This window comes from Notothenia rossii (assembly GCF_949606895.1).
Source record: "Notothenia rossii genome assembly, chromosome: 1".
Classification (NCBI taxonomy): domain Eukaryota; kingdom Metazoa; phylum Chordata; class Actinopteri; order Perciformes; family Nototheniidae; genus Notothenia; species Notothenia rossii.
In genome coordinates, this window is record NC_136912.1 from 86,083,952 (window position 1) to 86,097,664 (window position 13,713).

General features: G+C 41.0%; 1 protein-coding gene across 3 annotated transcripts in view; it reads left to right on the plus strand.

Moving 5' to 3' along the window:
* The window catches only part of LOC307020098 (importin-13-like), a 37,521-nt gene extending 24,330 nt beyond the window's left edge, over positions 1 to 13,191 (plus strand). For 2 of the 3 annotated variants that reach the window (XM_079651238.1, XM_079651239.1), the window contains exons 13-23: positions 257 to 391; positions 1,550 to 1,702; positions 2,330 to 2,410; positions 2,536 to 2,673; positions 3,627 to 3,723; positions 5,822 to 5,874; positions 7,459 to 7,525; positions 7,679 to 7,737; positions 7,902 to 7,991; positions 8,126 to 8,307; positions 11,084 to 13,191. In XM_079651238.1, coding sequence (XP_079507364.1) covers positions 257 to 391; positions 1,550 to 1,702; positions 2,330 to 2,410; positions 2,536 to 2,673; positions 3,627 to 3,723; positions 5,822 to 5,874; positions 7,459 to 7,525; positions 7,679 to 7,737; positions 7,902 to 7,991; positions 8,126 to 8,307; positions 11,084 to 11,180 — 1,152 coding nt within the window. In that variant the 3' untranslated portion in view covers positions 11,181 to 13,191. Of the gene's footprint in view, positions 1 to 256; positions 392 to 1,549; positions 1,703 to 2,329; positions 2,411 to 2,535; positions 2,674 to 3,626; positions 3,724 to 5,821; positions 5,875 to 7,458; positions 7,526 to 7,678; positions 7,738 to 7,901; positions 7,992 to 8,125; positions 8,308 to 11,083 lie in introns of those variants that run through there. The other variant, XR_013802773.1, reaches the window with a different exon arrangement.
* The last annotated feature ends 522 nt before the right edge of the window (positions 13,192 to 13,713 follow it).

Sequence of the window (13,713 nt, forward strand, 5' to 3'; positions counted from 1 at the left end):
TGTTCTCTCACATTCACTTTCTTCTTTGTAAGAATTGTGTTACATGTTTCCAGCCTGTAGTTTAAAGTACACATGTTATGTGTTGTGAAATCACTTCAAAAGGTGTGTCTGGATGGCTTGAAGTGGGGTTGTCTTTGCTACTTATTCAAAGTCAGTGAATTACCGACGGTAGATGGCCTCACTTCAAAACATCTGAACGATCCCAATTAGCTCACGGCCTCCTTGAAGGTTAACCTGCGATCATGTTTTCTCGCAGACGAGTCAGTGTATGTGGCTGATGCAGGCGCTCGGCTTCCTGCTCTCCGCTCTCCCTGTGGAAGACATCCTGAAAAACCTGCACTCTCTCATCACCCCCTACATTCAGCAACTGGAGAAGCTAGCAGATGAGACGGTGCGTACACTGAACAACATGTAACAGCACTCACACACAAAAACCGAGTTAGCCCAGCTGGACTCTGGCCAATAGGAACAGGCCTTGTTTCTGTTTGGTGACACTGCAGTGGAACATTTCTCTGCGGGACCAGATTGGATTTGACCCTGCACCATGGGCTAGTGACTCACATGGAAGAAGTGAAGACACACTTTCTCTCACACACACGCACACAGCACAGCAGGGAAGACTATTTGAACTCAGAAAAAACAGACACACTTAGAGTAGGTCATTTTTACACGTGCATGCACCAAGACATGCAAAAGAAAATGCTTTACCCTTTTCTAAATGTCAGTTCTATTACAGCCACATCTCTGGATGGTTCAGATGTGGAGCTAATATTATCTAAAAATACACCGTTTTGATATATTGTTATAAAAATAATTTCTCCTTATCCCTTGTTCTGACATCAGTAAAGACTTCAGGCGGGGTGGACATGGATATCAGCTTAGATGAAGTTTCTCTAATTGTGTCGGTCCCTGTCTCACACACACACACACACACACACACACACACACACACACACACACACACACACACACACACACACACACACACACATACTGTCTCAACCATCCTTACAGACTTTCTCCCTCTTATTGTTTATTGTCTAGATTTGTTATGTATTGGCATTACATCAGACTAGGAAATCAGGTGCTGTGTCTCTGGAGGCAAATAGTGGCACCTAGTGGCACCTAGTGGCACCTAGTGGCGGAGACCCTCGGGTTACATTACATCATGGGGGGAATGACCGGGCCTGCCTGCGAACACAGATGAAGTCACTCTAAATTTGCACACACTGTTCTTGTTTTAGAGCGAATGTACAGGAACAACATCAGCATTGTAAGGAGAGATGTTGATGTAAGAGTCCTCTTCGTAGTCGTTTGGCTCTGTAACATCACCATGGAGACAGAGCAGTGATTTAAAGACTGCTAGTGAAAACCTAATTAACCTGAGGTGTCACTGAATGTCATCGCTGGTATGACAATGAGCAATTACCTTCTTTCTGTCACATTGTTGAAACAGCTGCCTGGTGACTGCTGGTTTTCGAGTGAAAGCAAAGATTTTCTAGAACAAATTGACAATTCCAATAATCAGTTTCTTTTGTTCTTGTTGCAGCCCAATCCCTCCAATAAATTGGCAATCATCCACATCTTGGGGCTGCTTTCCAACCTCTTCACTACGCTCGACATCAGCAAGCAGGACGATGAGTCAGCAGACGGCTCAGCACCAGCTGTCAAAACTGCCCCTCCTCCACCAGGACCAAACCCAGTCAGTAATCACACTCCTTCGTCATTGTCATCGTCGTGTCATCGTCAGGCTGAATCTATGGATGATAGATATTTACCTTATGTTTAATTAAAAGTAGCAATAGAACTTGTTTTCTTTAACTTATGATGATAATAATAATTGAGTTGATGTTGAATTCACAATGATTCAGGGCTGTGTAATTATAACAACACCTAGGTTTGGATTGGTTCCCTATGACCTCCCTTTCATTATGCCACTCTGTCTCCCACTGGGTATGAATGAACGATTTACGGCAAAAAGCCCTTGAAAACAAATTGCAGTACGCCCTGTTCCGACGAAAGTAGCTAGATGAAGTCATACATTTCCTCCGGGACGTTGACAAGTTGTCTTTTGCCGCTTTAAAGGCTTCGTAACCCAGCACACTGCAGTCTGATAGTGATGAAATGCAGTGGTGCACGTGCTGCTCGGAGCAATGTGAGCGCCTCCCCCCAGTATCGCTGGTTAGAGGGATGACGGTGCTTTCTCACTCAACCATAGTCTTAAGTCATTCTGCTGATAGGCATGCACTCATGTGTAAATGCTAAATGCTACTGCTTATTTAGGACTGTCTTTTCCTTCCTGTTAAAGCGTTTTACTTTGTGTTTTCAGGTGGTGGTGGTTTTGCAACAGGTGTTTGCCCTCATACAGACGGTACTCGGTAAGTGGCTGAACGACTCGCAGGTCGTAGAGGTGAGTCTTCGTCACGTGCATCCACGTACTGGCAGAACTCTGTTTGTATTTTGTTCTTTGAAATAAATCCGCCCACATAATAAGATATGACATTTCAGTAAAGCCGATCTCATGTTGTCCCTCAGGCGGTGTGTGCCATTTTTGAGAAGTCAGTGAAGACTCTTCTCCACGACTTTGCTCCCATGGTGTCTCAGCTCAGTGAGATGCTTGGGCAGATGTACAGTACCATTCCCCAGGCCCCAGCCCTCGACCTCACACGACAGGTACACACACACACACACACACACACACACACACACACACACACACACACACACACACACACACACACACACACACACACACACACACACACACACACACACACACACACACACACACACACACACACACACAGATAAACAGTAGTAATCATCCTTGAATTCTTACATACAGAGAGGACTGCGTAAGAGATAATCAGCTAAGCGCCAGTCAGCCCAAGGTTAATGAGGATACAGTATAAAACTTCATTCACAGTTACAGTATGTATTGTGACAGTCCTCTCCAGCATCATTGGTTTGTCCACATAATCTACACTGGAAGATTTAATGCTAGGGAAACCTTATTTCTTGTACACATGGATTGTAGCTCATGATCTTTGGACTCAGATTAATTCAATCAAAAGTCCAAACTGGAAATGATGTTTGAAAAAATACATTATAATAAATCTGTTTCCACAGCTGAACAGGAACCTTATCTGTCAAATTCAGACACAAAAAACTGGGCACTCACTTCAGAGCTTGTTCTCTCACTGTGCCTTCAGTCCAAACGCTATGACAATAAAAAATGTGCAGGGCGCAAAATTTAGATTTCTGAATCACCAATGCCCTCGAAACATATTTAACAAGAAGGCAATCCTGCCACTTTAAAATACGAGTTACAAAGAGGCAAACAGTGATTATTTAACCACTGCAATACTTGAATGATTGTAAATGAATTGTGGAGTGCCTTCTTCTACAGCTGTTTAGTACTTGACATATTTGATCTACAGTTGAATACACAGAGCAACCACTCACCTCTTATTTCTCACACAAAAATATGACTCAGACCAGTCTCTGTAACACAGGTTTCTGCAGTGCATGTAAAGACCACCTATGGTTTCCTGCCGTAGTCTGATTTCCTATAGTGTGTGCCGGTGACCTCAGCGAGTGTCTGATTTGAAGTCCTGCTGTTTCAGATGGTGCATATCTTTGCCAGTGAGACAGACCACTTCCCACCCATCAAGGCTCTGTTTGAACTGGTTACCTCGGTAACGCTGTCCATCTTCCAGCAAGGTAGGGGGTCTAGCAGGGGCGGGAGTGTGAAAACTGTCAAATGTATTGAAATCTGTGGTACTTTTTAAAATTCTGGTCATATTTGACATTACAGCATCCAACACATTTGTAAACAATTATAAACAGATTGCTTAAAATCAGAGTTGTTTATTATGACGATATACTCACATTTGTTTCTGCGATTGAAGACCGACGCGATGATGCTTTTTCAGACACAGAATAGGATACAAAAGGTTGGAGGTCACTGGGCTCTGTTGCCACAGTCGACCTTTAAATGTTTGCTCTCATTACTCAATAATGGAGGTTGTTCGTCTGCTTGATGTTTTTGAAGTATCAAAAGTCTCAACTGATCAATTTATCAATGCTGAGTGTTCCGTTACTACTGATAAGCATTGATTAAATCATTGTCAAGACTAATGTTTTCCATGTTTACCAGTCTACTATTTGCTTATTTATTTATTTGGATTTACTGTTTCAGTGTTTAGGCTGCATGAACATGTCTTTCATTTTGTGAAATGTTGATCAGAAGCTTCTCAATGTGCGTGACCCCGGGGATAGTCTAGATGTTTACTTAACATAAAAGGGACATGAATGAGATGATAACATTTCATCCTCCAAACTTGGGTTAGGATTCCAGCGCTGTCTGCCTCCCCCCTTTCCTTTGTGTTGTCCCCCCTTTCCTGCTTTGACTGGTTTAGTATTGGCTGCCTCTCCTCCTGCTTCTTAACTTTTCCTTTTTTGAGCAGGTGCCTCTCAGTAGACAGTATCAGGGCAGGAGACATTCACAGCACAGAGACCACTAGCTTATTCAGTTGGCCGACTTACATTATAAGATGGCAGTGCCGGCCAATTTGCTCTGTTTGATCAGGGGTGGTAGTCACTCCAACATTAGTCTTAGAGGGATAGTTCATCCCAAAATAAAAAATACATTATTCTTACCTGTTTCCCTCTAGATTGTTTTGGTGTGAGGTCCAGAGTATTGGACATATCGGCTGGAGAGATTTCGGACTTCTCTCAAATATAATGGAACTAGATGTAACTCTATGGTACGAAAGGTGCCAAAAAGACATTGGTAAAACTGAACAGCAATTATTATTATTATTATGATTATTACTCAAGATGACTTTGTTGTGTAGTGTCATGTAGGCACTATTTTCTTTCTATAGAACTACATCCTGCTGGGTGTGGCCGAGTGCCATCTGGTTCCCTTATATTAGAGAAAAGGCAGACATTTCTTTAGCCAACATCTCATACCAAAAGTTCTAGATGTCTCTTGATATATTGCACTTCATGTCCCAGGAAAAAATATTGATTTTTGATTTAGGGGTGAACGATCTCATGTAAGGCGTCTGAGAAAAAAACCAATGTTTGAAAGTCAGGAATCTCAAATGTCCAGAAGCTTCTTCAGGAAATGTGTGTTGTAACTGTGCATCATTCTGCAACACTTTAAAAAAGTCTTGTAGTCCGTGTCCAGCACAAGGGGGGAGGTACTGATATCAGAACATATCCTGATCTTTGAGTGTGATACAGATGGCTATGGGCTCACCTTTGAAGCAAAGGGGCTCTGACTGACCGGCTCTGAATGGACCCTCGACAGAAACCTCCACCCCAGAGGCACCGTCTGAGAGGAAATGTGTTTCTTCTTGTCTGATCACATTGATGCCAGCGGTGCCTCTGGGGAAGGAGCTGAGGGGGGGGTTCATTCAGGGGTGGTGCCTCTTTCCCTCCAAACTGTAACAGTAACAGAGGTGCCTCCTGGGTTCCCACTCCAAACCCACTTTTGTTTCTTTAGGTTTTTTATTTTTCTCTTGTTACTTCTTTCTTTCTCTCCAAACAGACCCATGTCTTTGTCTTCTGCCTGTTTTCTGTTTTTGGTTGGTCTGTTTTACCAAGTCTCTGCCAAAGCTTCATATGCCCCCCCCCTCCCTCCCCCCCCCCTTTCTCCCCTTCGTTCCTTACTCACGTGTGAATTATTTCAATGAAATATTTTTGAGTTCTCTTTTTATTTCCACATGACTGTTGAATCTATTAAGTTGCTGTTTGTATATTATTCTTATTCTCTTATGATTTCTTAAGTTTCATCTTTATTATATTTTAGGACCCAGGGATCATCCTGATATTGTTGATTCATTTATGCAACTCCAAGCTCAGGTGTGTTTTTGGTTTCTTATTTCATTCACTTTGGGTTTCTCTCTTTTTCTAATTTCTTCCTGTTTTCTCTGTTCTTTTCTGTCTCTCTACCTCTTTCCTGTTCTTTGTTATCGGGCCCTCCGGGGTCCCATCACATAGACGAGGCAGTGGAATGAACTGTGAGGGAGATGTTTGAGAAAGAGACGTCGCTCTCTCCTCAAATGCTTTATTTCTAACAGTCAGCCCCCCGCACAAAGTACAGTTAGGGTCCTCAGTTTACCTGAAAACATATCCGCCTGATGCGCTCATGACAGAATACTAAACAGTAATAGCACAACAATAAGGATATTATTATAATCACCCCTTTTGCTGACTTAATTAACTGATTGGAGAGAAACAGTGTTATAAATTGTGAATGACCTAAAAAGCACACTGCTGTGGTAAGGTGTTATTAAGCAGATGTTTCCTGATGTGTCATTATTCATCACAAATGACCATTTATTTATTTATTTATTTATTTATTTATTTATTTATTTATTTATTTATTTATAACACTACTCTGTAAACATGCTGTCTCATTTGGTGAGAGTACTTTGGATCCAACTAAGACTGTAACATGTCACAGAGGGCCGTGTAATCCTTCTTTTAATTAGCATATTAGTTAATAATACCTCTCAACAGGCTGCTTATAAAAGAGATAACGTGTCTACTCGTAGGTGGACATGTTAAGCCAACTATTGACTATTTAAAGCACTTTCCCTTTCACTTCCGTAAAGTCAACATCAGGGCACATTTGTTACGTGAAAAAACATAACGACTCTCACCGCCTTAGATGAAATATAAGTTAATGCGCCACTTTTTGGAAGATGGTGTGAAGTATTGCATTGGGGTCCCAGGTGACTGGTTAGTCTCGAGCACAGTCCTCCTCTGAAGTCATTCCTGCCCCGAGCCAATCAAAGCCCCAATGAATTAATATTCAACTAATATTAATCGGTTCAGACAAATTGGCTGATGGCTCTTCTGTTTTATATTTTTGTCTTCCGTCTTCATTCTTCTTCCTTTGTTTTCTATCTTTGGATAGATCTGACCTTCATCTCTCTCCCTCTCCCTCTCTCCTCTCCTCCATCCTGAATGAGTTCATTATTACAAGATGATTATTTCTCTTTATCTGCACATGTTAATTAATTACACACTTCTGTTGCATATTCAATCCAGTCAGCCAAAGAAAAAGTTAAGTTTCAAATTCAATTGATTTAAAAAAAAAAAAAAAACTAAACCATCATTGCCTTTAGTTTGACTTAAGTTTCCAATGATTTCAAAGTTTGATTTTTTGCAATTTGTTTGTTATACCTGCTGAGTTCTGCTTTGGAGGATCTCTGTATGAGTTTCATATAGTTGTTCCTAAACACACGGAGAGAGTACTGTAGCCTGGTAGGCAGATCTGCTCTCAGTCCTGTGTTGCTGTCAGATCCGTCTACCAGGCTGAGCGGGTATTGTTGATAGCAGTATTTTGAAGGAGCTTATGCAGTGGAATGTGGTGAAGCAGTACCGTTTGGGTCGGGGATCACAAACATGCTCTTTTTAATGCCTTTATCTGCCTCTTAGGCCCTCAAACGGAAGCCCGATTTGTTCTTGTCTGAGAGTCTTGATGTGAAAGCGGTGTTCCACTGTGGTGAGTTTGCACATCGCTTACACAGACACACACCCCAACACACTGTTCTGCTACAGTTCCTGAGAAATGTGTCCTTCTCAGATCAAACTGTAACGTTTTGACACCATCCTTCAGTATTTCATTTATGTTTCTGGCTCTTTTCCCCACTTCTAGGAGTTCTGTCACTCAAATTTCCTGAGGCACCGACAGTCAAGTCAACATGCTTGTTCTTTGTGAGCACACACACACACACACACACACACACACACACACACACACACACACACACACACACACACACACACACACACAACTTGAAATCCTGCCATAATATGCATATTTTTAAACGAATCACTCGTCTTTAACTTTGAATGATAATTCTGTGTTTCTGTCTTAGACTGAACTGATACCCCGCTGCTCAGATGTGCCTCCTCTGGCTCGGGTGATGCAGGAGGACGGCAAGCTGCTGATGCAGGCTGTGCTGGAGGTGAGAAGCATGCACCACACTAAACATTCACTCAGAAACGTTTCATCATCTCACTGATGCTGCATTCCGCTCATCCGACTTCTCTTCCTGCGGTAATTAAGTCCCTGTTGTCGTATTTCTTCCCCTCTCTTCAGGGCATCGGGGGCGGGGCGTCTCGGAGCCTCATGGACCAGTTTGCAGAAGTGATTTTCTCTCTGAACAAGAACTGCTTCTCTCTACTGGTCGTGTGGTTGAAGGAGGCGCTGCAGCCTCCTGGGTTCCCGTCATCGCGGGTCACGACTGCACAGAAAGATAACTTCTCACAACAGATACTCAGGTAACGCAGACGGACATCTGTCACTTACAGGCTTATTGAGTGCTGCAGGCATTACGTTGTTCTGGTAGGTCAACACAGAAGTTAGCAAAGTTATTGTTCGTTGTTCAGTAAGCAAAATAAATGTTTCCATTGAAACTTTTTTTATATTTAAAAAAAAACAACTTTGTAGCAAAGAACTTTGATATTTACACTTTGTTTAGATTAGATGAGTTTCCCTCTGTTCGGGGTTCCGAATATGTCTTCAGTCTCATTTAGCCACTTTTTAGCAACCATCTTTTTTTTTATAAGTAAAAGCTTTAAGTTCACAAGAGGGTTGTGTGGTTAAAATCTCTTGAGCTTGTGTTTTTTATATATATATATATATATATATATATATATTAGGGGTGCACCGAATGGGAAATTCTTGGCCGATACCGAAAATAGGAAACAGTTGGCCGAATGCCGAAAGGCCGAAAATGATTAATAGAAATATATATATATATATATATATATATATATATATATATATATATATATATATATATATATATATATATATATATATATAATGTATACATTTTTTACCAATGTTGTTCAGCTGCCTGATTATGGAAAAATACATGATTATGGCAAAACTTAACTTAAATAATAATCACTATTATGGGTCCATAAAACATTTATTCAGCACTTTTGAATGCATACAGTACATTAATTCCTAGTCAAGTGTATTTTATTTTTTCTCTGTAGGATAACTACAACAAAGTGCATTCAGAACAAAGCCAAGGTGCTTTAAAACTACATAAACATCTAGGCCAGTAGGCCTACAACAAAACAGTGTAAATAAAGACTGTAACAGCCAGGCCTTCAACAACAACAAATGCACCTACAGTATAAGTGCATGCATACAAATGTGCAAACTGGATAAATCCACATGAATGTAACTATTTACAAATGAAATTACAATTGAATTTCAAGAATCTGTAAATAAGGCTGTCTGTCCTCATAAGCAAAGTAGTAAACATTGTATAAAGATACATAAAGTGAAAACTGGATACAAAATCCACAATTAATTACAAATTAAATTACAATTTCAAGAATCTGCAAATAAGGTGGTCTGTCCTCATGAGCAATGTAAACAACATTGTATCATTTAGATACCGAAAGTACAATATATTGAACACTGTGCTGCTGTCATTTCCCCCTAATGATAACCTGAGATGGTGAATTATAACTCACAATGAAAATTGTTCAGGAAAGTGGGTATAGAGTAGACATGTAGAACTAGATAAGCTTATGATAAGCCAGCCTTGTCTACTTATTAAGGAAAAGTGGGAGGTTCTTTTTAATGAACAGTAGCTTCTCTGCTTTATCAGCCATAAGTCTGTTCCTCTTCTCATCAAGCACATGAGAGGCAGCGCTGAACAGTCTCTCGCTGTCAGTGCTTGTGATTTGATCTCACTCTGCATATTTGTCCGGGTGTTTTGATTTCAAGTGGTGGAGTAATCCCGAAGTGGTGAAAGTCTTTGCAGTTACACCCCCTCGAGAAATGTCAGCTGAACACGTTTTACAAATCGCAATCCGCGCCTCTTTCTCTGATATTTTTAAATATCTCCAAGCGGCAGACATGTTGGCTGTGAGCCAGCCGTGAGCATGGTCGCGCGCCGTGCTTGTCGCCGCGTTTTGGTTACGTCATCACAACAACACGTTAGTTTACCAACGTAACCCTGTTCTCTGACATTCGGTGATATTTTTTCGGTGCTATAACCCTTTCGGCCGAAAGGGCCTTTTTAACCATTTTCGGCCGATAATTTTCGGCGGCCGAATATTCGGTGCATCCCTAATATATATTAATGCTGTCAAAATTATCGCGTTAACGGCGGTAATTTTTTTTTTTAATGAATTGCTTTAAAATATTTAACCCATGCGCAGAATGGCCCGCCCCATACATCCCACCAGTGGCAGCGCCAGGGTATGGCTGGGGTAGGCTAGAGCCATACCAAGAAATGGCTTAGCCCCATCATGAAAAATGATGTTAAAGTAAGCAAAACAAAGTCCACTAACTCGTGCGGAGTAAATTGCCACTTGTCTGGAAATACCGAAGACTAGAAACGGTTTTGAAAACTTTTGTCACGTAGTGATCGTCTTCTCAATAGAGCATCTTTGATAATGTCTTCTGGCCAATCAGAATCAAGCTAACGGCGTGGTGCTGTTGCAGGAAGTCCTGACGGAGAATACTTTTGAGCTAGTACATCTCTATATACATCGATACAACATTACGTGTTGATAGAAATCAACACGTAGTGAAATAAGACCCCACGGTTTGATGATTGATAGGTGTGTGGGCTTTCTTTCATTTTGACACACAGAACAATGTTATAATAAACATACATACATACTGTATGTTCAATGGATATATCCGCCTTCTTTCATTTATTTTTCCATTCCCACAACAATATACATAAAGAAATGGCATATTTTGGACATAGTTCGAATGGTGATTAATCATGATTAATAAATGTTTAAGCTGTGATCCATCTGATTAAAGATTGTAATCGTTTGACAGCCCTATATATATATATATATATATATATATATATATATATATATATATATATATATATATATTCAAAAGATGTACTTGATTAACTTCGAGACATAGGAACCTTTACTCGACGCTCCTTCCTGAGGCACTCTATTGGATAATGACACAAACCAGTTGTTCACCCACATTACTTTTTGCATAATCTAATTGTGTATGTGTGCCCCTCTCTTTACTGCCCCCCCCCCTGTCCTGCAGAGAGCGAGTGAACAAGAGGAGGATGAAGGACATAGTGAAGGAGTTCACACTACTGTGCAGAGGGCTCCACGGTACAGAGTACGCCGCTGAATACTGAAACTCTACCCTTGAACTCTCACCAAACCGTGACCTCTGCCCCTCAGCGCCAAACAGCTGGATGCCACAACAACACAGCTCTCAAAAATCATTGAATGATTGTAAAGAAAACCCCGCCCTGCTGCAGGACAAGACATAGAACCAATCCAGCACGGACCTGCCATCGGATTAATGGACACACATTAAATCCCCGGTGGCTTTAGGGAGGCTGGTCTCTCTGCTCAGATTTTTTTTCTGTTATAAGATTGATTGTTTCTCTCTCCTCTGATTTCTTTGGAAGAGCTTCGAGCAGCACCCCCAGCATGCTGCCTCCTCTATCTCTGTCTTGTTCTGCCTTTCTAGATCTTCCTGTGGTTCCTAGGTTGTTTCCTGGTGATTAGCATCCATATGAAATTGGTAGTGGTATCGTACGTAGCTACTTGACATTATTTTTCAGAAATAAATCAAATGAATTATATAAATGTATATGTAAACACATATAGAAAGATGGTGGTTGTCAGTCCTGCTGCTGCTAATGGGAAGAGAAAAGGACCAATGCCAGTAGGGGATTCTGCAGGAGAAATGACATGAACACAATATGTACTCCCAACCATGCCCCTGTGATCTCTGCATTTGCCAAATTATCATTGTGAATCTGTCCTTTTCCCTGTTTGTTATATATGCCTTTAATGGAGAGTAGAGAAAGAGCTATACAAAACATCACTGGACTATAAACGGTCTGCTTTCCCACCCTGTCCTCTGTAACCAGGGCTGTACCTCATGTACATACAGCCCCACCCAGTCAAACTGCAGTCTCCTCACATCGTAGAAAGGTTTCTATGCATTGGTCCCTTAGATAAAGCAGGACTGCCTACAGCGAAGGCTAGAGGGAAAATGGATCTAAAGTAGCTGGCAGTGAAAGGAGGCAGGAGATAGAAACTGAGAAGGGAACTGAGCGTTTGGAGGGATTTATAATCCCGGCGAAGGACTGCTTAGTCACTGTAATCGTGCAAAAATATTAATCAAGGTGTGCATATTAACAGTTATTGCCGAACACTTCTGTGTATGTGAGTGTGTGCGTGTGTTCATACCCGTACGTATGAGAGGTTGCGTGTGCACAGATGTATCTTTTTCCACTTGTTTAGTGCACTTATATTGGACCTACAGTACACATCCATTACTTCCTCCTGTCTTTTTAACAAAGAGCTGGTTCATTTCTTCACACCACACTCATTTAAACTACTCTTTTCTTAGAGACTGATCAGACACGTCCATCATCTCACCTCTGCTGCTCACCTGCAATCACAGCCATCTATTCAAACCTCCTTATCATCTGGAATGACCAGCCAGTGATAATCATTGAGCAGATTCATCTATCCATCTATCTGTTATTGACAGCAAATACTCAAAAGTCATTCATCCATCGGGTCACTGCCTTGGAGAGGACCAAGAAGGATTAGATTTCAGTATCACACCGTAACATCTCTGAGAAAGTTATTCAGCATTTGCAAAAAGAAATAACACTGACATTCTGTGCTCATCCATTATGCCAGAGACATCATCGGTGAAGTCATGTGACGACTGTAGAATACACTGTTTAGTGAATCAGCAGGACCAGTTGATATCTAATAACACTCAGCGTCCAAATGTACCTTGTGGTCTCTGCTAAACTTTATCTCAGACTAATCCTTCTGTCTTATCCGAGGTGCCTGCAGACATGTAGCATGTGTGTGTGTTTCGTGGGGGGTTTCGGGGTTCAGGGGGACAAACATATCCAGTGTGTAAGACGCTGCAGAAAGACCCGAGGCAGGACTCGGCTCCGGAGTGAGCGTCGCGCCTCAGTCTAATTTAAAAGGAGAATAATTGGACGATCCTCGGTCTGTATTGTGTTGTCATTCTGAGTTAGGATACTAAAACACTGTCACAGTTGAAAGAAAGAGAAGTGGATGAAGAAGGGGAGGAGGGGGGGTATGAAATGTACATTGTTTTTTTTGTACCTTGGCTTTAATTTATTAAATATATCTAAGACTGCAGCTTGTGACTCTTCAATGTGTGGGAGTGCTTTCCTTCTGTTCTTTCAACACTTTAATCACCCCGAAGCACGCTGTGTGCGCATACTGCAGATATTTTTACATCTCTGAAATCATTTATCACAGGTAGAAACAAAAATATCTTTAATTGGCTGTTATTGCCTTTTTTTATGTTCACATATTCAGAACTGAAATCTGGAATCAGCACTCGATGTGAAATATGGCTTTCAGTATCATTAGGCCTGTAAAAAGGACTTAATACACATTGAAGTTATTAGTCCAACTGGCCCCCACTCTTCAAACACTCCTAAAAAAAACAAAATATAATTGATCTAAGAAAAGTTTTATCGCTTCATAAGTTGTGGTATATTTTTTTATGTTTAATGAAATTTACAAACTATTGTGTCGTCTTTGCTAGCGTTGTCTGTAATAATATGTTCACATGTAAAATAAAGCAGTGCCATTTTATTTCCCATCATGAATATCTAAATTCTCCCTCTGCTGTTCAGAATAAACTACTGATGG